The following is a 27,233-nucleotide window of genomic DNA, read 5'->3' on the forward strand; positions in this document are numbered from 1 at the left end:
CCTCAGGGAGACAGCTAGCCTCAGGGAGACAGCTCGCCTCAGGGAGACAGCTCGCCTCAGGGAGACAGCCCGCCTCAGGGAGACAGCCCGCCTCAGGGAGACAGCCAGCCTCAGGGAGACAGCCCGCCTCAGGGAGACAGCTCGCCTCAGGGAGACAGCCCGCCTCAGGGAGACAGCTCGCCTCAGGGAGACAGCTCGCCTCAGGGCGGCAGCGCCACGCGCGGCGGCGGCGGCTCCGTCTCCGTAAAGGTCCAGCGCCCCCGCAGCGGCGCCCTGTGCGCTGTCCCTTTAAGGAGGCGGGCACCGGCAGCGGGCCGGGCGGGGCCGGCGCTCGGCTGGTCGGGTCTGCCCGCCCGCCGGCTGGGCGCGCAGAGCCGGGGCCGTTGCTATGCTGCGGCTGGTGCGCCTGGGCCCCCCGCGCCTGGCGGCCCTCGCCGCCCTGCCCCTGCCCCTGCCGCCGCCGCGGGGCTGCGGCGGCGCCGCCCGGCCGCGCCTCGGCCCGCCGCCGCCCCTCGTAGCGCCGCGGCGCGCGGCCGGCAGCGCCGCCAAGGTAGGTGAGCGGGGTGCGGCGGGGTCCTGCCGCCTCCCCCGCCGCGCGGCTCCGGCAGCGCCCGGCCCGGCCCGGCGGAACCGCTCCGGGGCGGCCGGGCCCCGCTCGGCGGGGAGCAGCGTGGGCCCGGCCCCAGCCGCCGCCGCCGCTCGGAAGCGCTGTCCGCGCGTGGGTGCGCAGCCTCGGGGCGGGCGGTGTTTCCACGTTCCGGCTCCGGCGCGGAGCGGCGCAAGCGAAGGCCTGGCGCCGAGCCGAGCCGCGCTCTCCGCTCCGCGTCGCGCCGGCCCGCGGGGTCGCGGCGCTTCCCCGTGGCAGGCGGCGGCCGTAGTTGTTTAAACCCGCTTACGCCCGGGTAGTCTGAGCTTTGCACGGAAAGCTTCGCTTACAGGTTGGCGTCTGTAGCTTAATTTTCAGGTTAATTCGTAGCGCCCCATTGCACAACATAAAAACTGCTGGTTTAGATTTGTTTTCATGCCTTAGTTCTTCCTAATGTTGAAATTTTTCTCTTTCTGAATGATAGGAATAAAACTGGTTTCCTAGAAGAAATATTATAGCAGAGTTATACTGAAAACAGTGTGGCTTTCTTTATTACTTTCCTTACATTATTCATGACATGACCATACTGAATAGTCAGTATCTGCTGAAGTGGTGCTTGTTTAGCATCTTCCTCCAATATCCATTCAGACATTGCCTGCATATGAGTCAGAGAGTGTGAGTGAATTAAAAGCTACTTGGGTGATGGGAACGAGCTGTTTTTCAGTCCTTGTGGCTCCATCCTGCAGACTGCCTGTAATACAGTGACCCTGGTGCACCTCTGAGGTTCCGGTGTGGCTGTGGCGTGTCAACAGCTCTCTGAAAAAGCTCCTCATATTTGGTTCCTTAAATAGATTGTGATCATCTTCAGATGAAAAAGTCATTATACGCTATTAAACTTTAAGATACCATTCAAACCTCACTTGGTTTTTTTTGTTTGTTTGTTTGTTTTTTAAGAAAATCATAGTGTTGAATAAACAGATCTTCTTGACTAAGCATGTGGAAACAGTGCTGGTTGAATTGTTAGGACAGCTTTTTGCAGAAGACATTGTGAGAAAATTGTGTTCAGTTTATGAGCTGGTTCTATTCAATAACTTGGTCATTTAAAGAATGCAGAAATACCTATTTTAACTCCTGTTGTTTTCCTCCTTCTCTATAATAAAACTGAAGAGTGAGAGAATGAGCTCTATAGTACTTGGTAACTTGAAGTAATCTGACTAACTGTGAATCCTTTCTTTTGCATAAGGACTTTGCTTTAAAATATATTTTAACATTTATTTACTTTCTAGTATTAACACTGTTTGGTTTAAGCAATAAAGGATTTTTTTTCTACTGAACATTTTTCTTTTTTAATCAAGTTTCAGTTTCTGTACAAATGTTGCATGGTACAAATCATGAGCCCCCCAAAATCATCTAACATCCTTTGTTATGTTTAACCATTTTTTATAAATGCAAATCAGAATAAATACATGTTAAGCTACACAGTTCCATAAATACATTTTTATGCATCAGTATTCTCTCAGTAAGAAGTACAAACTAATGCAAATTACAATTGAAAAGAAAGAAGCAGCAGCAAACTTCTTTTTTTGGTATGGTTAAAATCACTGACTGAACAAATTTATCCTACTATGAGCATCATAAGAAGAGCTTGAATTGCCTTCTAATTGACAAGTCCAAGAATGAATCAAAAGTGTTTTTCTTCTGGAGATCACAGTTTCAAGACACACAAATTAGCAGGACAAAGTGGTGCCAGGCACTCTGTAGCTGTACCTGTCCTGTGGGCCACAGCGGCCTTTAGTCCAGCTGCCACATTGTCACAACTGCTACTGAGTTCGGCTGAAAAGAAAGAACACTTCTGATCTTTCCTAATGACTTTTCACTAATTGGGGAAAGATCTGTGTGGAAACTTTCTCTTTTTCCGGCTAGTGTTTCTTCTATGGCAAGTCCAAGAACGTATCCAAGGGCTATATTAGTACTGTGGCCATATATATGCCCTTGTTTGTCTGCATTGCAATATCAGATTGCTTTGGGTGTATGTTAGTATAAAATTCTGCACTTTAAATTTACACAGATAAAGAAGTGTCAGTAAATTCTGCTATGACAACATTTTTTAAAGTGAAATTAGGCTGTTTAAACCAGCACTGGAATGTCTCTGTAGCCACCGTCTACACTGTGGCAATAGTATTGCTTGTTGCTGTCAACAGTAGCAGTTCCCTGGTTCTTTCTGTTCCCAGCTGATCCCCAGTGTGTGATCTGTAGGAACTTAAGTGTAGGACCTCTTTTTGTCAGCGTAAGTGCACTTGTATGTGATATCATGTAGGCTTCCAGTGCCATCAGTTGCTTAGCCCTTGAACAAAAAGTCACATTTTAAGAATACACTGTATAAAGCTGAGCAAGTGCAAGTAAAAAATCCCTTTGGCATCTCAATTTCATGTTTCAAGCAATTGTGTGGGTGTGCCATGGCACCCATTTGGGTCAGACACAGGATTGTGACCATAATAATGATGAAACTTGGATTGTGTGAGAACTTGCACCAAGCTCAGTGCATCCCTCCAATGTGATTAGGTGGAAAAAGGGGCTTGCATGGGCTTTGCCACAGAGAAAATGCTGTGCTGATGTGAAAAAACAAAAGCATGCTATTATCTTTCCCAAAGCATTCCAAACTGCACACAACCCGCTTTTTTCATTCTTCTGAACTGGTTCAACTGACTGGAATATGATACTATGCTCAATGCTAATAAATACTTTAAATTGTTTTCTTTTTAGGATGCAGGTGGAGCCTCTGAAAAGGCAGCCACAGATCCCAGTGGTGAAAACAAGAAACCCAACAAATCCCAGCAGCTCAAACAAGTTTTCAAAGAATATGGCGCTGTAGGGGTTTCATTCCATGTTGGAATTTCATTAGTATCTCTAGGAATCTTCTACCTGGCTGTGTCAAGGTGCGGTTTGTACTGTTGTCTGTAGCCTCTAGGTGACAGTTTAGCCAAGAAAAAAGTCTTACCATTGTGTGTACTTCTGGAAGGAGACATGGGCTCTGTGCCTGTTTGATCTATAAAGAAAAGTCTTTTGAATTTCAAGTATAAACTGTTGATAAGTAGAAGCAGATTTAATCTCAAATCAGGCATAAGTAAAGATGGATGCACTTTGTCCTTTCACATAGCTTCATAGTCCATAGGTGGGCTGGGAAAGAACAGAATGGAGACTGCACCAGAGTACTAGCCAGGCGAGAGAATTTATTCTTGTTCTGTGGAGATATCTTTTGTTATCAAATAGTAGTATGGCCTGTAGAGATAGAGCTACACGAAAGTGCTGGAGCTTACAAATGAGCTTATCTTTCTGGGTGTGAACTCAGTTCAAACTGCAGAAGCAACAGGCACTAAAACAAAAGTTTGGGAGACAAGTGGGATATTGTTTACGTGGCTTCTGGTGGGGTTGCATTAGTTGTAGAAATGTCTGTTGAGCACGAGATATTTCCATTGAGGAGACGGGGGCAGAGAATGTTTTGAGAAACTGTGTTTCTACCTAACTCTTGACTTCAGTGGGAATATGCAAACACTTGATTTCTGTCATTTATACATCAGGGCTCATGGTGGCAGTGAAAACTTTTTCCTTCAGGTACTATTTAAATCCCAGTTACAAAATATTGCACTGGCAAGTGAAGGGGAGGAAAATTGCAGTAACAACTTCTTCTGGAATATTACCCTGAATATGGGGACTACCATGAAAAGTGCTGTGTCTGTAGACAGTGAAAATGTTTATGGACTTGGTGGATAACAGTTATTTAATATCCGTAATACTTACTTTGCTTACTAGTTTTTAGATAAGATACTTGGCATTCAAACAGCTTTGTACTCTTCTGTTAGAAAACTCTAAGCCTAACAACAGGTATCTTGGTTTGGATCAAGTATCTTTAACTGGTACGTTTCATCAAGATACAAGACTAGACTTTATTTTAAATATTGAGAAAGTGAATTTCTAACATAAATTCACAAATTTCTAACTTTTTAAAACTCAAAAGTAGAGGAATTTTGATTTTTGATTGTTTTTTGAGGAAGTTGAGCATGTGTCTGAGTAGTCTCCATGCGTGCACTGCAGCTATACAGTTGCAAAACAGCGAAGATATTTGACTTCATAGGGACTTTCTCAATTTAATAAAAAAGTGCTTGTCTGAAAGTATTTGATATGTTGTTATTACAGAAGCAACTTGGGTGGTTACTGCTGAATTAATTTGTTGGGTTTATTCCTTATGTATTTAGCACTTAGATTCAAACTGACTTTCCAGAGTTGGAAGGGTAGTTGCTTTCTGTTGAATTCCCTGAACAAATAACATTTTTAATTCATATTCTTTAGTGTGTAATTTCAAAATAAACTAAAAAGTCTTGTTTTCTTCTTCCACAGTGGAGTGGATATGACTGCAATTCTCTTCAAACTTGGTTTCAGCGAATCATCGTTGCAATCTAAAATGGCTGCTGGTACAAGCACTTTTGTGTTGGCATATGCTGTTCACAAACTGTTTGCTCCAGTACGAATCAGCATTACTGTAGTTTCTGTGCCATTTATTGTCCGATACTTCCGAAAGACTGGTTTCTTTAAACCTCCTGCCCCAAAGTCATGATGATTTCCTGTTGGTTTTTGCTCAGTTTTTAACTGCTGTATATCCATGTAGCTTTTCCGTTTGCCAGATTTCTTTAGAAAATTTACTTGGATCATGTTAATGCTGACCTCCTCTTGCATTTCTTACCCATTCTTTCAGGTAAATGTGATACTGTGAGAAGTGCTGTCCTTATCTTCTGTCCCTTTTGCCACCTCTTCATTAGAAAAACCTGTTAAAAGTAGTATCAGGTATTCCCTGCAAGTGATAATATAAATGCTTGACAATGAGCAGCCTCTTTCGAACATGTAGTTCTGTGTCTTTATAATCTAGATTTTTGGGCCTTAACTTTTCTCTCGTTGAAACACAGTTGCTACAGTTCAGCACTTGTTTGTTATTGTACAGTCAGGAATTAAAATAAGATTAAGTTTCTCCCTAGTAGTCCTGTGGAACAAACAGTATCCTACTATATGAATAGTTCTTTGGGTAAATATAAATATTAGGATCCAAATTTGTATATAGGTATTTCTTTTGTTATGAAAGGCAGATGCTACGCCCCAGTCCTGCAGTATTAACACATATGCCTAACTAACTTCAGTGGGAGTTATGCATATGCTTAATTCTGCACAGTGATAATTGTTTTTGCCAGAATAGATGATGCAGTGCTCTGAAACTGTACCTCATTCGTGGTGCTTCCATATTTTACAATTTTGTTGTTTGAAAAAGTGCTTTCTTTATAGCTTAGTAACTGGTCTTACTGAAGTCTTTTTATTTTCTCTTTTTGATGTTTTTTTTTTTTTAATATGTGTACGCATAGACTCTGAAGAAATCCTGAGTCTATTGAAATCAGTGTAACCAGAATTACCTCCTATGCGAACATATTCCAAAGATCATCAAGTCAGAGGCAAGGTATCTATGGGCTTTAATGTGTTGAGATCTGACTTTGTACTGGGGACACATTTTTATATGAAAACTAACCATAGCAGCTTTCTGCTCCTGTGGCTGAAACTCAGACCTGCAACCTGAAGTCCAGACATTACAATTCATAGCTTCTCAAGAGCAATTCCTGTGCTTTTGTCTGACAGTGTGTTGAATGTACCAGTTAGAGATGCTTTTCATTTTCGTATTTGGATAGTATTCCCATACCATTTTTCAGCTGACCTAAGGATTGGATTCCAAAACTGGGTAGTCTAGTAAACGTGGCTTTCAGAGTTAGGGCTATGCTTCTGTGAGATGACTTGAGCCAGATTTAACAGTCTTTTGGATCTGTGCCTTCCTCCAGCTCCGTTCTTTTTACCCTATCTTTGTCTGTCTTCATGCTTCTGACACCTACCCCAAGGTGGCTGTGACACAGATCTGTTCATACAGGAACCTGATTCAACTAAAATTTTAGAAAATTACCCTGGTGGTCAAAATGACTTTTTTTTGCCAGGTTAGTGAATGGAGGGAGTCATGTGGTTGGGATGACAGCTGGCTGTAGGAGGGAAGGAAGAGCAGTTCATTTCTTTTTGTTATCAGAAAGCTATTAAATCAGGTCAGCCCTGATGTTAAACTGCATCCTAACTCCTCTCACATTCAAAACCAGTCCAAACCATGGACAGGTTTGAAGCTCCGCAAATCCTTAGGATCACAAGTGAACAAACTTAGTTTGTGCTCTAGGAAGACAAGTCATAGCCACATCTCTCCTTGGACCTCTCTTTTATTGCTGCTGCTTGGTTAACCCGAGTTTTTCTGTAGGACAAAAGAGGTAAAACTGGAGACATCTGATTTTCTTCCTCTCTGTCCTTTGAAAGCAAGCTGCTCTGTGAGCCTGCTTCCTAAAAACAGTCCCTTGACAATGGTTTCATCCTAGTTGGGCTGTGCTGCTTAGCCCAGATAAGACTTTGGTGTCTTATGATAGAAACACTTGCAGCAGTGAGCAGGTACACAGGCTAGAGGCTGATGTACAGTGTAAAGGTGGCCATATGTGACATATATCTAGAGATACATTATATAGTTTAAACACCTTTCAGTACCAGCCTTAGGAGTAGGACAGGAACCATACTGAGATTCAGCATTGCAGTCTGGACTGCTTCCATGAGAACAGTAAGCTGTGTCGTTCCTCTAACAGAGCTTATGTCGCGCACAACTGTTTGGCTTGCTCATTAGAGTGTGAAGCTAATGCTCTGCTGTTTTGTGTGCCAATGTGTACAGGAGGAGTAGCTGTCAAGTTCATTTTAAATAGCTTGTTTTCAACAAACAAACAAACTGGAATTGTCCCATTTAGTGCCTGCTTTGCATTATGGTTGCTGAAGCTGTCAGCTTCTCCAGAGTGCTAGTGGTCACCTTGCTGCTGTCTGAGCCTGCTCATAATTTGAGCCATTTGTCCCTTGAGAAAAAAAGCTTTCTGAAATCAGCTTGCCTGTCAGGGAAGCTCTGCCTTTTAGCCTTGATTTAGCTGCAAGACTATTATGTCTGTTACTTGGAGGGAAGTTTTTTGCTTTCTGATGATAATGGGATGTTTATTAGGTAAAAGTAGCAGTGTGTACATACACAGCTGTTGAAGGGTTACTATGCTGTGATAACATGCAACAAACTTCTGTAGTATTCTGTGACATATCACTTTCTAGAGTGGTCAGAGTTTGGGGTTTTTTTAAGCTTCAGCTGGGCTGTCAGTTTTTCTTAAGAGTGAATTTTACTCTGGCTTTTTTTTTTTTCCTGTTCACAGAAACTTTGTGCTCTTCTGTACATGCCTTCTGTCTTCTCTATGTGTTTAGGGGCACATTTTGTTATTCTTAAGAATAACAAATCAGTTCCAGAATAATCAGATGATAGCACCCTTGTTTTCCTTATTTGACCAGTCATTTCTAACAAGCATGTTTATTACTAAAGCTGGAAAAATAGCATTCCTTCTCACTTTTTCCCAAAAATAATTTTCTGTAAAGCAGATATAATTTAAAGCATATGCATCTAGAAGTTACTAAAAAAGTCACCAGCAGTAACTAGAGATTTTCTTGTAATAAAGAAACTAAGTTTCATTTAAATTATGATCAAACTTCAGATTACCTGTTAATTAGGTAAATTTGGTTGTATAAACTACTGGCTGTGTTTGTTTAGATAAACTTTTTGAAAAGTATATTTTAAATTAATTTGAGAATATATTTTGAATTTCAGAATCTTCAACTGTAAAGGATCACTTTTTAAAAATATTTGTAAAATAGTGGAAAAGGTCTTAAAAGTCCTATGATAATGAAAATACAATAAATGGTTTTCTCTTACAGTGTGTTTGCTTGAAGTGTTTTATTGGAAAATATTTGATTTGCATGTTTTGTCTTAAACTTTCTCCTGTAAATGGGGGGCGAGGGGGTATTATACAAGAAGTTAAAAACAAGTCACATTTATGCTAGTCTATTTTTAAGCAGTGAATTTTTGAATATCCTTTTTAAAACTGAAGTCAGAGCTGTAGCAGTAGTGATACCAGAATAAAATTTCTCTTCATGCTGTGTTTATTGCCACACAGCCTGGATTATACTTGAAAACAAAATTACTTACCCTGTTTCTTTTCCTCCCAGTTTAATTAGCTGGTACTACTTTGGTAAATGGGGGTCCAGACCAAAATAACAATGCAAGTCTTCCCGTTAGAATGGCATAACCTCTTTGCAACTTGTATGAGCTGACCAAGAGTCTTATAACAGCAGGTATGATTATTAGTTCTAAGTGCATAAAATATGGTTGGTTTGATAACAATGCTTTCCTGACCTTTTTCTTTAAAGTGCTTCCAAACCCTGCATGGTGGCTCTTGTGCCTGAATAACTGCATAAAAACTAACAGAATTGAGCCAGGTAAGTAGCCATGGCTGTGGTACTTCCCTTGATATCCTGTGTTTCAGTTGGATTCACCTTTAGATTAGAGAGTGACCAGAGCTACTTCAGCAATACCCACACTTTGAGGGAGAATATTGTTGGCTTACTTCTCAACACAGAGGAAGGTGAAGCATACTATTACTTTGTGATCACAGATGAGTCTCAGAGGGTACTGTAGTCTGGGTTTAAAGTTAAGTGCGCAGAAGCAGGCAGATGAACTTGATACAAGTACACTAGTAACTCTTACAGTACTAGTGACAGTATATAAGAAGTCTTTATTTAAGGAGTTGAGTGCTCACATATAAGACAAAGATTAATAGAGACAAAACACACACATCATTTTAGGACACTTAAGAGAAATGCATTCACCTCACTCAGTTTCAGATTACACCACAGTTGTGATACCCTTAGCAGCCCAATAAGTTAGGAGGCAGGTATCTCTGGGATTTGTTATTGCACTGTTCAGTAAGCTAGAACCACAACTGCCTCTTACTATTGGAGCAAGGAACCAATAATTAAGACAGACCACATCATAAGGGCCTTTGACAGCTTAATATTTAGCTTTACCCTTTATCAACATACCTGGCCCACATGTAATTGGATTTCAAGTATATTAAATATTCCACAACCTCCAGCTAAAGAGTCAAACAATTTTACATTGCTATTGCATTTTAAAATGACAACCAGCTCAAAGACTTATGTTCTCCTTCAACCACCCTTGGATTCCAAGGCCTGCTCTTTCTCTTGTAAGCATTACAGTAGTCACATTACAAGACTTGTCTCTCGTTGATCCAATGCAGTTACCCGTTACGACTATGTTCTTGATGTGGCAGCAACATCACTCTTTCTGCTGTTGGGCATCTTTGTAGAGTTTGCTGTAAGCCAGGGATGAACAAGTACATCCTTCAGGGGCAGCCGATGGAATGGGTTATGCTTTAGAAGCTTTGAAATTAAATCTCTTGCACCTTCTGTTACAAATGGAGGAAATCTGAATTCCACCTAAGAAAAGGAAATGACACTAAAGATGCAGAATTTCTTTGGTAATGACTAGAGAACTGAAGGGCTATAACTTTCTTCCTAGTTGTACTTGGGATGGTATGTCAGTCTTGTGGGCTATACACCTTAAACCTATTGAGATAAGGTAACTTCAGCATTATCTTAATAAAGCTTAACTTCCACAAGCATCAGAAAAGCTTGTAGCATTTTTTTTGTGCACTTTTGTCACAAGACTAGTTTGCTGGAGCCTTTCTATGATATGAAACAGGAAAATTAAAGCTTGCATTTTTTAGTAACAGCCTGAATGTTAAATACTCATTTTATAAACCAGAAAAGGAAAGAGGTAGAGAGCCTACATGGAGAAGGCTAACTGCTTTATGAAAGAGATAGGAGTTCCGATGCAGGTAGAAACAGGGTGGAACCAAGGAAGTCAAGCAAGGCAACTTGAGGTCTTTTACAGTCATTCCATAGAGCAACTAAAGACAGTTTTAGGAATTTAGTTTTGTCAGTATCTCATTAAGCCATACTACAATTCTAGTTAACTGACATTTGTTAAGCTTGAATAATACAAGAGAGCTGAAGGGCCACAAAAATCAGCTAGTTCAAGTAAGTGATGGCACATACCTTGGAAATAGCTCTGTAGGTTTCCTGGTATGTGTCTGCTTCAAAAGGTGGTTTCCCTACTAGGAACTCATAGCATAGAACCCCCAAGCTCCAAATATCCACCTTTTCATCATGTGTTCTTCCCTCAATCATTTCAGGAGGCAGATAGTCAAGTGTCCCACAAAGAGTTGTTCTCCTGAAGAAGAATTTATGTTTCAATTTGTCATCATTTATTCTTTATGGCAATTAGTATCTGTTTCAAGAGCCAGATAGAAGCTAATGCTGGCAGCCACCTGTACTTCTGTGCAGTCTACTCTAAATAGATGCAGCACCACCATAATATTTGGTAAAGAAATCCCAGCAGTAACTTCTCCTTTAAACAGGAAAGAAAAAGAGCCACATCCCAGTCATTGCAGTCACACTCCTACACTTCTCTCTTCATCTCGCTGGCTAGGTGAGATACAGGCTTCCTTTCTGTCAGATGCAATTCAGACTTTGAGGAATAATCCTAAATATATTGCTAGGGCCCAAGTTCTTTACTGCAGTGGCCCTGTTTTAAAAATTAAAGGATGGGTGTTTTCCAGTAGTTTTACAAGTTCACATTTACCTCTGTTTCACAGCTATAGATGTGACAAGAAAGCTAGTGTTTTCACCACAGAAGTATTTCACTGCATAAGGTTTTTATGCATTACATTCTTACCTAGAAGATGGAGCATGCACTGACCATCCAAAGTCAGCAATTTTTAATTCTCCATTTGAGCCAAGCAGCAAGTTTTCTGGTTTGATGTCTCGGTGAATCACACTCTTTGAATGACAGTATGACAGGGCATCTGCTAGTTCTGTGATGTACTGTATTTAAGAAGAAAGCAAATTTTCAAGTACGAAGGCACTGTTACTCTAGCTTTGTTGGCTACAGCATAGTACCAATTATGTAATACCTGGAAAATGCTATTAATTTAAATTTGAGTAATTATCTTAAGCCCTTGAAGTCTAACAATACAGCATCCACTTTGAGTGACCAAGCACTTGAAGTGACCAAGCACTTGAAGCACTAGGCAACACTGAACATTCGGTTATGTTAATGCTGCAGAGTAATTTGTCTTCCCAATTTATTCCTAAATATATTACAAGTGCATGAGCAAATAAATATCTAGGGAATCTCGGCTTCATACAACTAAGGACAGAATTTCATCCAAAGAGCTAGCTCTATGCTGCAGGTATTCCAAATATGAAGAGCAGATGTTTAAGAAGGTAGAACAACCTACAGTAGCAGTTCTTTGCTCATCAAACTTGGTAAGCTTCTGAAGCTCTTTGTAGACTTCTCCACGAGGTGCATACTCTAGAATAAGGTAGACTCTTGTAACATCATGGAAGTAGCCGTATAGTCTGAGAATGTTGGGATGCCTGCAAGAAGATAGAAATATTCCTCTGAACAAAGTATTTGTATGTATTACTTGATTCTTAGTTATAGGAGACAGTACAGTGGGTTTCTTTTTAGTTTCACTGTGAGAAATAATTCATTTAGTGCGTATACTCAGCAGTTTTGCTGTGCATACTGTGGGCTGGCAAGATAATGAACTTCATTTCCCTTTCCTGCTTCCCCTGCTTTCAAGGAAGGTCAGTATTGGTCTTCAGCATCTTGCAAGTACTCCTCAGCAATCTAGGGCTTTTTGCCACACTATACGATCATGTGTTTATGCTCCACTCTGTGTTGCTAAGCATGGGAAACAAACCCAGCACTGTGGGGACCCTAGCATTAGCGTTCAGTGGGAGCATGAATTATTTCAGCTCACATATCCGTTACGAGAGCTTTAATAGCAGATAAGCGCTATTTATCATAGGAACAGTTTAGGCTTCCTCATGGCAAGAGGCCAGCCCAGAGTTATGCTCAAGAAGATATGCATTAGCTTATCTCTCTACAGCACCTGGAAAAGTAGATTGCCATTAGAAAGTGCCTGTTCCTATTGTGTTTGAATTTAAGTTTAAAAGCTTTAAATGATTTTGTGGAACACACTCAATTTGATCAGCAAATTAGGCTTGTTTTCTAGGAAGCCAAATACTAGAATCAAGCTTAGACTCCTGAGAAGTTGCAGAGTTACCCATATAAATGCAATAAGTAGGAATAGCAGTAAGGAAGATTTTTATTACTGTGGTTGCTTCAGAGCAAACTAGACAAAGGTAAGATTTACGCCCTTGTACAAGAAGGCAAGAATTTTAACTAGCAATTTAAAGTTTTGTTTGTTTGGTTTTTTGTTTTTATTAAATAGCCTGTCTTCAAAAGGTCACTGTATGTTACCAGGAACAAGCTTATTTTATGGTTTTTCTTTGGGCACAAGCGAGGCAAACAATGTAATTGTTTACTAAACTTTACCTAAGATGAGACTGTATTTCAACTTCTCTTCGTAGCTGATGTTCTACTCCAGCTTCCTCCAATTGTGTTTTAAATAGCACTTTCAGTGCAAGAATAAATTTACTCTGCTTTTCACGTGCCAGGTAGACATTTCCAAATTTTCCTTTCCCCAGAGGTCGACCAATTTCAAAGTCATCAAGAGACCACTGCCTTCTGCAAAGAGATACGTTAAAGTATCAGAAGCCATACAAAGTATCCAGCTGTATTCTGGGTTTTCATTAATAGTGTTCCTGTTCAATAGGATACTTCCTGACCTGAGCTAGATTTTAGTCTTTAAGAGAACACCACCAAGAGGACAAAACATGCACTGAGACTTCAGAAGAGGAGCCTGAAAGCTGATCTCTTCCTTTCTAAAGCTTGCATGTAGAGATGCTAACATCAGCCACACGTTACTGCAAAAATCAAGACTGCATGTACCAGACCAGGCATATTTCAGTACAGTAAATACACAGGCACTTACTAGTGCATGTCAGAACTGTGTTTTAGAGCTAGCTATACTAAAAGTCTAATTCATCCCTAATCAGATTCCAACCTCTTGCACATATGAAGGAGGTGTATTTTCAATTGTACATCTTGTGATTAGAATAGTGTTTATCAGAGTTCTCTCAAGGGAAGAGCCATTACTCATTTAGCAAAAAGCTTTTCTTTAAATTACAGGAAGTTCCAGTTCCTGAGGATTTTCAGGTCAAAGTAAGCTTTCCCAGAGTTTCATTAAGAAATGTTATAGCTTTAAAGTGTTTGAACACTGTTCTCAACAATCAAGGGCCTTGAGTACTTAACTACGGCTAACTTGCTTAGGCACAGCATGTAGTCCTAGAAGTTAAAAGAAAGCCTAATTCAATGGGGCTCCATTAGCTAGAACATTTAGGTACACAACAACTTACTTTTTTGTCTCTTCATTTTTCTTTTTAGTAGTCTCTTCATTTTTCTGTTTAGATGTGCTTTCTGCTTCAGGATTTTTTGCTATGTATAAGTAAGGGGAGACTTATGAAACAAATCCATGAGCACAGTACAAAAATGCATGTGGGGAACAAGTATAATCTCAGTGTAGTATCAGCACCAATTCTTAGATGGCATCCAGTGTTATTTAAAAAAAGTAAACTTACTATTGCAAGGCAGCATAGCAGTTGAATTATCACTGCTATCGAGATGGAATTCCAAGAAAGCTTTTTTAAATTAAGAGAAACATTTAGAAGCTTCCCCCTCCCCGCCACCATCAATATAGCACTCTATTATTCATGTTAATCTCTTTGGTACACAAGATTATGATGAATTAGTGCTAATTTCTTTAATTCACAATTGACTAATAAGTATCTGGAAGTCTTTCAAGAGCAAGAAACACCCATATTGGCTCTAAACACATAATCCTGGCAACAGAAAGACAGTGCAGCAACATCCAAGATCAAGTGTTACAATTCTGTTTCTGGGTGCAGCCAGATATTTCTGTACAGGACTCCCACATATCATTAAGCTCAGCTTCAGAATTTTTGCACTGTATTCTGCTTCATAGAATAGAAGCATCCTGAGTGTCACAGCCATTTAAAAACATATACATCTTCATAATTACCAGATACTGGAGCCTGCTGAGGTTTTTCATTGTTCTTGCTTGGAACCTGAGGCCTAGTAGTTGGTTGGACCAGAGATTTTGGTCGAGGCTGCTGCACTGTCTGGTTGTTAGACAGTTTTTGGTTTGACAGTGCAGATTTTTGTGACTGTACAGGAACTCGCTGGGCCAAGTTTGAAGGACACAGAACACGTTGTGCTTGAACTCCACTGCTTAGTAACCGGCTCTGAGCAGAATGCTGAGGCACAGGGACACGTTTCGGGCCATCCCCGATGGGATTTACAGTCTTCAAAAAGAAAACATGATATTTTAATTATAGAATAGCACACTATAACCTTTATGGCCCCGTTCAATAGACATTGATATGGGTTGGGCGCAGGGAGAAGGGAATGTAGCACACTAATGAGAGGTGCTAGGATGTTCCGATCTTATGCTTTAAGGATGAAGTTGACTTATAGAATGCTGACATTTTCTTGTGGACAGCACATTCACTTACAGCTAGTGGAAAATCTTCAAATAAGTCTGAAGAGTATCAGTCAACAGTAGTAAGACTGACAGACCCCTTTTTCAAAGTCTTATCACTTGCCTACCCTGCTTTCTTTTGAGTCATTGATCCCTTGAATGCTATGCATCTTAATTTGCCTTGCTCAACATAAGAGGAGTTCAGCATTTTTTTTCCAGTCAGCAAAAGCTAGAGGTAGTCAAGGCTTATACTTAAGAAGTTCTTAGCTCTTCTAGGAAACTTTGCTTAAAATTCAGTTCAAACATTGATAATTAGCTTCTCACATTTATTTTGACCCTCAAATGATACCTATGTAATAGTTTATACTTCTTTCTTCCCCTAGACATTACTTAGTCTTCTGGTTCAGTTCACTAAAAATGTACTGACAGCTTGATTAAAAAAATATATATATATATATGTAGTATGTATGCACATGTGTATGTATATATATTAGTTTTACTCATGCTAATTCTAAAGCCTTACCAAAGATCTTTTTGTTTCTGAATTAAAAGAATGAGAAAGTATTTGTGCATCTGTATGCAAAAATTATTCAGTCAGGGTTATCTTGAGCACTCTTCACATGGATATGCTAGTAGCAACATTGACACAGTACTTGTTTTTGGAAATCATATCTGGAATAAATTACCCACATGCACTTGCTGTCCAGTTAAAGGCTATTAGATTATAAGCAAGATACAAGGAGGATTTCTTAATTAGAGAATGACATATCAATACCAGCAAGAAGGCGAGCAAGCCTTGGGCAATGTCCCCCCCCCCCCCCAAAAAAAAAATAAAATAAAATAAGGTTGGGAATTGTTTCCTGTGAACAGGAATCGCTACTTCAAGAGAAGTTTCCTGTTTTTGCTATTTAGAACAGTTACCAATAATCACCATAAACAACTTTAAGCCTATAGCTCTTGTAGGAGCATGTAAAACAGGACAATCAACCCGGCAAGTTATTTACCTTAGTAGCATGGCTATGGTGTCCAGAATGGTTCTCTTTAGTATTCTTGTCCATGATGCCTGAGGAGAAGGGCACATATAGATTAGCCTATACGTGACGCACAATTAACACAAACCAGCTCCACAGACAACACTGCGTCTCGGATCTTTCCCTCTGAGGCTCCCCGCCTGCACCCCGCCGCCTCCTCGCAGGCCGGGCAGCCTCTGAGGCCGGGCCTGCGCTCCACGCCGCAGCGCCCTTGCCCCCGGCTCCTAGTCTGCGCTCGCCGCCTGCCTGCCTGCCTGCCTCTCTCCCTCCCTCCGGCCGGGCCCTGAAGACACCTCCCGCGGGCACGGCCCTCCGGGGCATGGTCCCGGGCCCCGTCCCGCCACGGTCCCAGGCCCCGTCCCGCCACGGTCCCGGGCGCCCGCTCACCCCCGGCCTCGGCTCCCTCCGGCCGCCAACGCTGTTTGAATTCAAACCGCCCTCCCTTAAATACCCTTTAAACTACCGCCGCTTTCCATTGGCCCGTCTCCCGCCGCCCGCGCCCGCTGATTGGCTCCTTTTCAACCGACCCGCCCGCCCATTGGCTCGCCAAACGCTCCGCTCGTTGCGAGGCTGCGCCTCGTCGTGGTGAGACTCTGGGGCGCATGCGCAACGGCAGCCTGCTGCGTATCCCGCGTAGGGCCAACCCGCCCGCCCCCAAGGGCGGTGTTTGCGCTACATGCGTATTTTACGTACCGTCTCTCCGCCGCTGGCTCCTTCCGTACTCCAACTGCGTGGATCGGCGCCCCGTTTACACACTTTTCTCCGCAAAGTCTCTGCTTGGCCGGGTCTTCCGTTACGCAAATCGCGTACGTCCAGACCACCCACCTGTGGCAACGCTACAGCTACCATCCCTTCCTCACAGCCATTGAGGCCTCAGAGCGTGCAGCCGGCTGTGGGGGGAAGGGCTTCAGGTTAGTCCTGCATCCTGTGAGGCACGAACCCGCTTCCCTCGCCTCCTCCACACACACACCCTCCGCCTTGGGCTGAGGGAGAGGCTGTGCTGCCACCTCGCGTGAAGCCGAGCGCGAGTGGGGCTCGGGGCCATTGTGTCCTGCCAGCGAGGTAGGTGCCACGGGTGGCAGCTCCCAGCCCGGAGGACCCGCAGGACAGGCAGAGGGGAGAAGCAGGCCTCTGTCTCGCACTGCCCAGACGTGCAGCCCAGGGCAGCGCTCCGCGTGCCGTGAGCTCTTGAGGATAAGTGCGAAGGGGACGCCCACCGCCGCACAGCCCGCGAGGTGACGCCTGGCCAGAGGTACCTTCACCAGCCCGCGGACACGTGTGAGGGGGACAAGCAGACCGTCGTGTTACACCAGTGGTGACGTGCAGTTGCTTGCAGCTTCCAAAGCCTGACAGGTATTTGAAGAGACACGGAGTGGCAGTGAAGGATCAGTGCAGTCTGTGAGGACAAGCGTAACAGGAGCTTGGGGCTGTTGTGTTGTCTCAGAGGCCAGCTGCCTACGTGGTCCCACTCACACCTGTGAGGAGGACCCCAGCCACTGAGTGGCAAGCGACAGCCAAAACTAGGTTGAGTACGTTGAGCCTCTGAAGAAGCGTGATTGAAGGCAACTCTAACTGGCTCTGCAGCGTTGAGAACGAGTGGAAAGGCGAGTCTGGTGTGTCGGCTTTTACAAGTGATACAGGATAGGTAAAAAGAAGATGTCAGGTCGTCGTGTCGCTGCAGCATGTGATAGACGACAGCTCCCACGGGGCATGGGTAGCATGGCATCCCCCCTCCTTGACCCACGTCCACTTCGACTACCGTTTCTTGAGGCTGACGTGAGTAGGACTTCTGGGAGGGTGGTGTTTGTACTCTTGGGACAGGCTCTCAGCCTGCTGAGAGCCCGTGAAGTGCGGCAGCGTGAGGTGCTTGTTACTGTGTTGCCTAAGTTGTAGAACTCATCAGAGAGCCCTGCAGCACAGAGCAGCAATGCCAGGAACTTTGGTTTTTTAGCCCCTGTGAATGTCCCCGTGCTTGGGATACTGGTGTCCCAGCAGAAGCAGCGTTTCGAAGCGTTGCAGCTGGGACAGTAAAGAATCCTGGCTCCCGGTCTGCTGAGTTGAGTCACCCTCCTGCCAAGACCCGCACTGAGCTCCAGTGGGCCCCCCCACGCAGGTCACCTGGGCTGCCCGGTCACCTAGGCCTGCCTCCCGCATCCCACCCCGGAACACCGCCGCGCCTTCTCCAGCCGGGGCGCTGCCCTCCCCGGGGGCGGGCCGCGCTCGACGCCGCCGAGGGGCCCGGCCGCCCGCCCGGCCAAGCCGTGCCCCCCGGCCGCCCCATCGCTGCCCCCCATTGCCCCCCCGCCCCCCCCCCCAGGGCGCTCGGGGCGCGCTTGGCGCGTCACCGCTCACGTGACGGGGGGACCTGCCAGTGCCCGGGCGCGCGCGTGGTGTCACTGTCATGTGATGCTGCAATTCTCTCCTTCAAGAGTCGCCTCCAATCGATTTGCGGGCGCTCGATGCAGCAGCCTTCGCGGAGGAGCATTCTTCGGTCTCGGCCGCCGCCGCCACCTCCTCCCCTGCCGCCGCCGCCAATCGATGCGCTCAGGGCTCCGGTCGCCATTTTAGGGGGAGAGCGAGGGAGGCAGAAGGAAGGGTCGGTAGGTACCGGTGCTGCTCTGGGCGCTCCCTTGCTCTCGTCTCCGCTGCCTTGGCCGGGTTTCGCCCTCTGCAGCTCCCGCCCGAAGCTGCCTGTCCGCCCCCGGTGTCTGAAGCCTGCTCTCTGTGACCGCTGTGCTCCGGCTGAGCACTCTCCCCGCCCTCATTCAGTCCCTTTCCCCCACGCCCCCTCCCTCCCTGGTTATTGGTCCCCGAAACTGGTTATTGGTCTTATTACTCGGGGCTGGGAGAGGGTGCAGGGGAGGAAGAGGAGCATGTGCTGGGCGGGAGGAGGTGTGGAGAGGACGTGAGAGCCTCGGATGAAAGGGAGGGAACGGTCTGGGGCTGTGCGAGGGTGGTTAGCGTTTTGACTTCCCTGCACGTTTTCTGTTAATCGCCTTCCTGGCTCTGCGTGCCCGGGTCCACCTGTCTGCCGGCACTAGCAAGGCTAAATGAAAGATACTGACAGAATAATCTTGCTAAGTAATCCTGCCTTTTTTCACTAGATCATTTTCTTTATTGCTCCTTAATATGGTTCCCGTTCTATTTAATGGCAATATTTTAATTTCTGCAGCAAACAAGTGCAACAAGTTTCTTTCATTTTATAGCATTTTTCATTTCTCTGTTTAATACCGAATCTTACCTAAAATATGATAGTGTTAGCTATGGTCTTCTACTCAGAAGTTCAGCAGAAGGTCCTTTATGCTTTATTACAGTTGTTATATGTAACCCTCTTACCTGTGATTTTTCTTGTTTATTTGTTTATTTCAGGCCCCTCCAAGGCATTCCTTGCTCACAATGTATAGAACAAAAGTCAGCTTGAAAGATCGTCAGCAACTTTATAAACTAATCATTAGTCAGCTGTTATATGATGGGTACATAAATATTGCAAATGGTTTGATAAATGAGATAAAACCACAGTCAGTCTGTGCACCGTCTGAGCAACTGCTGCACCTAATTAAATTAGGTAAGCTAGAATAAAAAAATAACATAAAATTCCAGTTTCTAAATCCATAGTTTAAATCCATGTGAATTAAGACTTTAATGTTACTGAGAATACAAAGCTCATGTTTAGTGGTACTATAACATTTTTACATGTTTAGATACAGCCTTTGCCTCTGTGTTTTTTTGAGGTGCATTTCAGTTCTATGTTTCTTCTCTTAATATGCACTGAAAGCAAAAGAGATAAGTGAATGCTGTCAAAGTCTGTCTGTTTGAACTTCTGTAGCATGTAGGATTACCTGTCCAGGGTCCTGGGTGACTGACAGCCTTCTAAAAAGTATACTTCAGTAAACAGGATCATTGAGTCTACAGATGTGATAGAAATAGGTTGACCCACACAGTTCTCTATCAACAGTAGAAAATTTTTCAATATTACTCTCACTGAAAGAGTTGAAAAGGGAGTAAGCCCTTCTGTTGGCCATCCTTATTAGCCTTTATACGCTGGTCTGACAAAAACAAGCTTCACAGTCTAGGGCCTCAGCCAGGGTACAGTCTATTCTCTCTCTCTCTGAGAGTACATCTGTGCCATAGTATATAGTCAAAATACCTGAGCTGCTGTTAAAACAAAGTTATTGGAAGAGGCCTAGGCATAGCAGTATGTCCTCTGTGTATTGTAACTGAGCTGGTTCTGCTGCCTGAACTAGTTGAGTTCCAAGGGTATAAATATGTGAAGCTTTGTTTCTGTGTGAAATAAGAATAGTAGACTTGATTTGTAGATGAAAGCAATGAAAACTTTTCCATCACCTGTGATAGGTTGATGAGCACAGTTAGGCACATAGCTGAAAATTCTTGCATCCTGCCTTATTACAAGTTCCAGGCCTGACCTGTCTTCATCCTGTAGATGCATGCTGGAAATCAAAAAGTTAAATCTGTAGGGTGGGTGTGAACAGGAGTAATCATTTTTATTAGCAATGCTAGGGTAGTTTGTGGGATGGGATTTTTTTTCCTCAATACAATAAAACAAAAATTAAAAGAATCAGTAAAAAATCTGATCTAAAACATTTTTAACTTTAAATCTCATGTAATAATAGCGTTGAGGTTTGTTTCTCCCTTCTGTAAAAAGCTTGCTATAGGTCTGTCCATGGCTTCCCAAAGTGATTGGTAGTGCATTTATCAGTACTTAGTATAATATGATATTTGCTGGGTATATTTCTAAGGTTAAAATTACAAAGCTATGTTCTGCTCTAGTGTAGCCAAATTACCTCTCGTTTCGCATGACAAGTGTTGCTGTATAACTTCGTATGTTCTGCTAGCTCAGCTTTGAATAGGAGGGCTCATCTCTTTTAATGTCTGACTCATATAGCTGTTAGAGAAATCTGTAGCACAGATCTGGCCACAGCCTATCTGTCTATGGGGAAAGTTAGCATACTTTAAGTACATTAACTTCTCTTTTCAGGAATGGAGAACGATGACAGTGCTGTTCAATATGCAATTGGACGGTCAGATACGGTAGCACCAGGCACAGGAATTGACTTAGAATTTGATGCAGATGTACAAACCATGTCTCCTGAGGCTTCTGAATATGAAACTTGTTATGTCACATCTCATAAAGGACCATGTCGTGTAGCTACGTATAGCAGAGATGGACAGTTAATAGCTACAGGATCTGCTGATGCCTCAATAAAAATTCTTGATACGGAGAGAATGTTGGCCAAAAGTGCTATGCCTATTGAGGTAAAATATCACTTGAATTATAGCCACGTGGTTAATTTTTTGAAGTATTGTCTCTATTTTATGCTGTGTCTGTGCCTTATGGTTGGCCCAGTGGGTTGGACCAAATGTCTGTCTTGCCATATTTCCTATTCCAATTCCTATACTTACTTCTAACAGTTGTTGATGATTGCTATCTTGTGTGAACACAGTTTATTTTTGAACTCACTTACATTTTTGACCTTTACAGCCTCCAGTGCCTGTGTGTTTCACAACTTACTGTTTCACAGAACTCATATTTGTTCATGTTCATTTTTCTCTAATAAAGTTATCGAGTAGCAATTTAAAGGTTTGGGGGAGGGGTTTTTTTTTTGGTTTGGGGTTTATTTTTGCTTAGACATACCAAATTCTCAGCAGTATGCCATGTGAATAAAAGTTGCAGCTTTCCCCAGTTGGTACAGCTTCCTCTAATTCCCACGGCAATACAGTGCCTTGATTTGGACTGTTGAGGATGAAGGTGATGCTTAGTACCCTTGGACTGTGTTTTCTTGTGTCAGCTCTCTGCTATTGATACTGGTTTGGACAAGTCAATCTTTGTAAAGATACAGGGATGTTATTTGGTAATAATGTGTCATGGGCCTTCAAATAATTAAGACAATCACTATTGATTGTATGCCGAGTTATATGTCAGAAAGCTGGTTTTTGGCTGCTCAAGCATATACTAAAACTACATTTCCTGTCAGAAGTATGTTCTGCCTTCTAGGACTCTAACTTGTTGAATGTTCTTTGTAGGTCATGATGAATGAGACAGCACAGCAGAACATGGAAAATCACCCTGTTATTCGGACTCTGTATGATCATGTGGATGAAGTTACGTGTTTAGCTTTTCATCCAACAGAACAGATTCTAGCATCTGGTTCAAGGGACTACACACTTAAATTGTTTGACTATTCAAAACCTTCTGCCAAAAGAGCCTTCAAATATATACAGGTTAGATACAATAGTCCCATTCAGAGCAACCAAAGCTTGAATCTATAAGTACTGAGGTATCAGTGGCCGAATTGCATCTGATTTTTATATATGGCTAGGTAGGCAGGAGTATGCAATTACACAATTTACCGGCATTGTAGTAATTATATGTTAAGAGTTCATGCATAATAGATACCTATAGTCTTTAAAAATCTAGTGCCTGTTTAGTTTTTGTTACTCTAGACCTAATGTAATATTGATAGCTTTGAAGTCAATTATATTATCTTGGTTTTGGAGGGCAGTTTGGAATTATGTGGTGGTGGGGTTCGGGGTATGTGACTGGCTGACAAAACCTCCTCTCACAGTTATGTCATCCTTAAAATGAGTGGGCACTGCAAGCTGCTCAAGGACAAAAACTGTGATGCGCTTAAATGTTTTGTCTCATGTTGATACTCTGTGAAGCATTTTCTATTTTGTGAAAACATAACACATTATGCTAATGGATAATTTAACTTTTTTATAGCACTTTAACATCATTAGAATTAACCTTTTCTTGCAGATTTTTTTTTTCTTACTGATACTGATTATGTGTTTTTTGACCAAACAGGAGGCAGAGATGTTACGCTCGATCTCTTTTCATCCTTCTGGAGATTTCATACTTGTTGGTACCCAGCATCCTACCTTACGCCTTTATGATATCAATACTTTTCAGTGTTTTGTGTCTTGCAATCCTCAAGATCAGCATACTGATGCTATATGTTCAGTAAATTACAATGCAAGTGCAAATATGTACGTGACAGGAAGTAAGGATGGGTGCATCAAACTGTGGGATGGTGTTTCAAATCGCTGTATCACTACTTTTGAGAAGGCACATGATGGAGCTGAAGTCTGTTCTGCTATTTTTTCCAAAAATTCAAAGTATATCTTGTCAAGTGGAAAAGACTCTGTAGCTAAACTATGGGAGATATCCACTGGTCGAACGCTGGTCAAATATACAGGTATGTGGCAGGTGACCTTCAAAGTATCTTCTTTTTCAGGTTCTAACCAATGAGGGGGTGGTATTGTCAGAAGAATTAAGTCTTACTGCTGAAAAATAAATTGCGTCTAGAAGAGAAGCTGTGATTGTTGCATATCAGCCAGTGTCATAAACTGTTTAGTCTAGGTGGATTTACTTCATTGTTTTCAAAGGAAACTTATCTTTTAAAAATAGGGAAAGTAAAAAAGGAACATGAATAGCCTGTAATGATTAGGGCATCTGTGCAAAGGGTTTTGTTCTCTAGGTTTTCTTCTGAAATGTGTTAGAAACAGTGATTATTAAAGCAAAGCAGCATCGTGGCTTTTCTTGCTTGTGATCATTTTGATTTTTGTCGTTGTTGTATTTATGGCTAGGCTAGGGGCACAGCTTCAACTGGAAGGGTCAAAAGTGGCCTAATCCACTTCTGGCTAGAATAGGCCACTTGCCTGAAGAGTACCCCAGACTGAGGGGGAATTGAACATGCCTTCAAACAGTTGTTTTAACCATTAGACTGTAGTGCAAAAGATGGGTCTGGTAAGCCATGGAAATATTCTGAAAAATGGCTACATCTGTATGTTTTTGGAGGATGCAGTTGTGTGCAAGGTAAGCATACTCAGAGCATGCTGACAATATGATACTTTGATCTCAGTGGGACTTGGAAGCGAGTGAAAGATATGAAAACTTTGCACATAATAGCAGCTGTGTGAATGAAGAAGCTATTGGGTTGAACAGTAGTGTGCTTAAATATTATTAGACACAGTGGTAGCAGATAAGATGAGAGCAGGTTGGAATTTTGTATCTCAGCTTCTGGGACCAGTGTGTAGAGTACTTTATGTATACTAGCTGTGTTTTGCTCTCAACCAGCAGGGTGCAGCACCTCCTTAATAAACCTTGCAAAATGTCAGGTAGGATGGTGCTATGTTCCTTGCAAAAGAAATATCTACATATGAAACACAAATGCCAAAATTGGAGGGGTGTAGAGTGGAGGTATGACCAAGCTAGGTCATACAATGTGATACACACACATAAAAGAAACAAAAGTTGTCATTGACAGTGAGGATCTGTACATTCTACTAACAGTGGCCTTTCAAGTTAGTTACGGTTGCAAGCCTCATACAAAAAACGAATGTAAAACTGCTATTCAAGCAAAGTATTTGTGCTCAGACTGTGAATGGTGTGCCTTGATCTGCACAGTTGGAGTAGTTAAATCCCTTCTGTCCTCAATCTCTAAGAAATTCTAGAGTATACTATGTATGTAACTACAAAACAATATGCATAATTGATTTGACTGTTCTATGCACAATTTGTATACTAACTGAGAAAATAAGTCTCTTTAGACTGTAGCAGTTGGTATCTATGGGAGGTTTACTTTTAGGTCTTTGAAAATTTCCTGAAACTGATCCTACTTGGGTTCATATTTTACTGCACATATTTACTGAATCTTTTCATTATTTTCACAGGAGCTGGTTTGAGTGGACGACAAGTACACAGGACACAGGCTGTCTTCAACCATACAGAGGACTATGTGCTGCTTCCGGACGAAAGGACCATAAGTCTCTGCTGCTGGGATTCAAGAACTGCTGAACGGAGAAATCTTCTTTCTCTTGGGCACAACAGCATTGTCCGCTGTATTGTTCATTCTCCTACCAATCCTGGTTTCATGACTTGCAGTGATGACTACAGAGCTAGATTTTGGTACAGAAGGTCAACCACAGACTAAAGACAGCTTTATAAAACAGTGATTATCCAGACTCGTTATATCATCTTGTATTGATTGTACCGCCAACAGATGCCTAGATGAGAGCCATGCTGTGTCTGTTTTTTAATTCTGTCAAATGTGGCAGAAAAATATCAGAATACTGAGACTAAGTTTTTGCCCCACACTAATTTTTTTTATTAGTGTGTATGTGGCATTAATTTTTGTAAGTCATCTCTAATTGTACTCAAGGGAGAGGAGGGGGGAATAAAATGATCCTTGCAAGAAGGATTAAACTTGTTCTCCTGTCTCTAAATCCTGTGAAAGATAATGTGACTAAATCTTGCTCAAACTGGGCAGAATGAGCCAGTTTTGCTCTGCATTGTATCTGTGCAATCCCACTGAAGTCTGTTTAAAGAATGGATTACACAAGTAACAGCAGAACTTGGCAAATACTTTAATGAAGCCTTAAGCTGCTTTCAGTTCTGACTTATGCTTTGTAAAGCTCTGTTTTGTATCTTTTTAGTCTGTTTTTTGTGGGGGTTTTGTTTTGTTTTTTAATTGGCCAAGTGGACCTTCAATTCTGAGCCAGTCTTGTGCCATAAAAATTTGAAACACAATTTTAAATTGTTTAGATGAATTCAAGAAATGGTGTTCTAGTTCTGATATTAAAGCTCAGACTTGAAATCTTGTCTTTCATTTGAATTTATCTTAACAAGTGTGACTTGAAAGGAAGCTCGTGGTATTTTCAAGGGATATCCACACTGCAACTGCAAAAGGCTTATGTGGCAGTGCTGCACCGTGTGAAGATGAGAATAATTTTGCCATGGAAACCTATAGTATCCCCTCAAAGAAATAAATTGTTGCGCGTATTGATTTTTGTGTATGTACCTCAGAAATGTCACTTCATTTTATTTAGAAATTTGTATTCTGTAGTTGCAATGTGTTACACAGCACTTGAATGACATTCTTTTTTTAGTTCAAAAAACAAAAAATTCAAATAATTCTACTTATTATTCCTAATAGTGCAAGTTTCCCAGACATCATATTCACCAGATTTACAGATTATTAAGATACTCTGTGCTTAAACCTTCTGTAAACTTGAAAATTCACTACGTCTTACAGATTATCTGGCCTGCGCAAAGCTTTAAATATGTTCTTTCAAGCATTCTGTCTGCAGCTCCAGTGATGCAGTACTCCTGGGCTTCACAGTTGGGAGGCTTTCTTTAGTCATAATCTCAGCACTTGCTTTCGTTAGGATTTCCAAATATTAGATTGTTCTTACTGTCAATTAACTTTCCATTACCACTGATGAAGTATCTTGTCAAGGGCTGAAGAGGGTACAGGTTTTGTCTGTATTTAAATAAAAATTACCTTAAAAAGTTATTTAATATATGAAGAAGGAAATGTATTAGTTTTCTTTTCTATATAACAAAGGGCAAGCGAATTAAATATCAGAAGGTTCTGTTTTGGGAATGTGGTATAGTTTGCTGAGTTGGTCTGTTGCATTGCATGTGAACATGTGAACCGGACATAACTTTAGATTTACGGTTTGGAATGTAGGGTGGGGTTTGTTTGTTTGTTTGTTTGTTTGAAACAGATAGGGAATGCAATTTGTGTTTTGTTTTGTTTTTTTAGTCTTAATTTCTTTTGCATAGCAATAACTTTTTTCTTAGGCTTAGCAATCTCCTTCCCTCCCTCTTTCCCCTGCTGTTCCTCTGCCACCACCACCCCCCTTCCTTGCCCCCAATTTTTAGAAATGTGGGAAGCAAGAGGTGGTGGTTTATGTGGCTTTTTTGGTGGAGGAGCAAGGAGAGCAGGGAGAACCAGGGCTTTGTGGGAGGGAAAAGGGAAGTCCTGCCGCGCAGTTATTAATGCATGGTGAATTAGCTCAGTAACACCCGCCGTCTGGTAGAGTCAGCCTGCTAAATTGATGGCAGTGGTAATTTTTGCTAGGTTACTGATTTTTTTTTTTTTTCCTTTTAATTCTGTTAAAGAAGTTGCCTGTAGGTAACTCATTTGCTGCTGGTGAATCTTGTCTATTTTAAAAATGTAATTTGGGGGGGGGGTTTATTTATTAAACCACTGCTGTAGTTGATAAGGTAGCAAGCTGCTAGCTTTCACCTCATGCTTCCTTAGGTCTGTGGTCTTTTAGCTTGTAACATAAAAGCAGAGGTTTGTTCCTTAGGGCAAAAACATACTGAAGCAAACCCTTTTATTT

At 42.2% G+C, this 27,233-nt stretch overlaps 3 protein-coding genes across 7 annotated transcripts; 2 read left to right on the plus strand and 1 right to left on the minus strand.

Moving 5' to 3' along the window:
- Nucleotides 1-388: 388 nt before the first annotated feature.
- On the plus strand, nucleotides 389-8,389 carry FAM210B (family with sequence similarity 210 member B). Its single transcript, XM_067307966.1, has 3 exons — nucleotides 389-550; nucleotides 3,350-3,522; nucleotides 4,982-8,389. Exons 1-3 carry the CDS (start codon nucleotides 389-391, stop codon nucleotides 5,196-5,198), a joined length of 552 nt encoding a protein of 183 aa, XP_067164067.1. The 3' UTR covers nucleotides 5,199-8,389.
- An 841-nt stretch (nucleotides 8,390-9,230) lies between these two features.
- AURKA (aurora kinase A) lies at nucleotides 9,231-16,860 on the minus strand. Of its 2 annotated transcripts, none has more exons than XM_013951431.2 (9): nucleotides 16,776-16,860; nucleotides 16,056-16,114; nucleotides 14,593-14,875; nucleotides 13,910-13,988; nucleotides 12,987-13,178; nucleotides 11,881-12,019; nucleotides 11,316-11,464; nucleotides 10,637-10,811; nucleotides 9,231-10,015 (listed from the first exon to the last, which is right to left on the minus strand). In XM_013951431.2, the coding sequence occupies exons 2-9, from the start codon at nucleotides 16,107-16,109 to the stop codon at nucleotides 9,830-9,832; spliced, it is 1,257 nt and encodes a 418-aa protein (XP_013806885.1). In that variant the 5' UTR covers nucleotides 16,110-16,114; nucleotides 16,776-16,860; the 3' UTR covers nucleotides 9,231-9,829. The 2 variants fall into 2 exon arrangements, with proteins under 2 accessions (XP_013806885.1, XP_013806884.1); XM_013951430.2 differs by lacking the exon at nucleotides 16,776-16,860 and adding an exon at nucleotides 16,470-16,493.
- Nucleotides 16,861-17,366: 506 nt separating this feature from the next.
- CSTF1 (cleavage stimulation factor subunit 1) lies at nucleotides 17,367-26,455 on the plus strand. Of its 4 annotated transcripts, XM_013951428.2 has the most exons (7): nucleotides 17,739-17,858; nucleotides 18,512-18,682; nucleotides 19,452-19,647; nucleotides 21,079-21,356; nucleotides 22,125-22,322; nucleotides 22,909-23,299; nucleotides 24,777-26,455. In XM_013951428.2, the coding sequence occupies exons 1-7, from the start codon at nucleotides 17,739-17,741 to the stop codon at nucleotides 25,034-25,036; spliced, it is 1,614 nt and encodes a 537-aa protein (XP_013806882.1). In that variant the 3' UTR covers nucleotides 25,037-26,455. The 4 variants fall into 4 exon arrangements, with proteins under 4 accessions (XP_067163522.1, XP_013806882.1, XP_067163521.1 ...); XM_067307421.1 differs by lacking the exons at nucleotides 17,739-17,858; nucleotides 18,512-18,682 and adding an exon at nucleotides 17,367-17,435 and having other exon boundaries at nucleotides 24,777-26,453; XM_067307420.1 differs by lacking the exon at nucleotides 22,125-22,322.
- The last annotated feature ends 778 nt before the right edge of the window (nucleotides 26,456-27,233 follow it).

This window comes from Apteryx mantelli, chromosome 18 (genome assembly GCF_036417845.1).
Source record: "Apteryx mantelli isolate bAptMan1 chromosome 18, bAptMan1.hap1, whole genome shotgun sequence".
Classification (NCBI taxonomy): Eukaryota; Metazoa; Chordata; class Aves; order Apterygiformes; family Apterygidae; genus Apteryx; species Apteryx mantelli.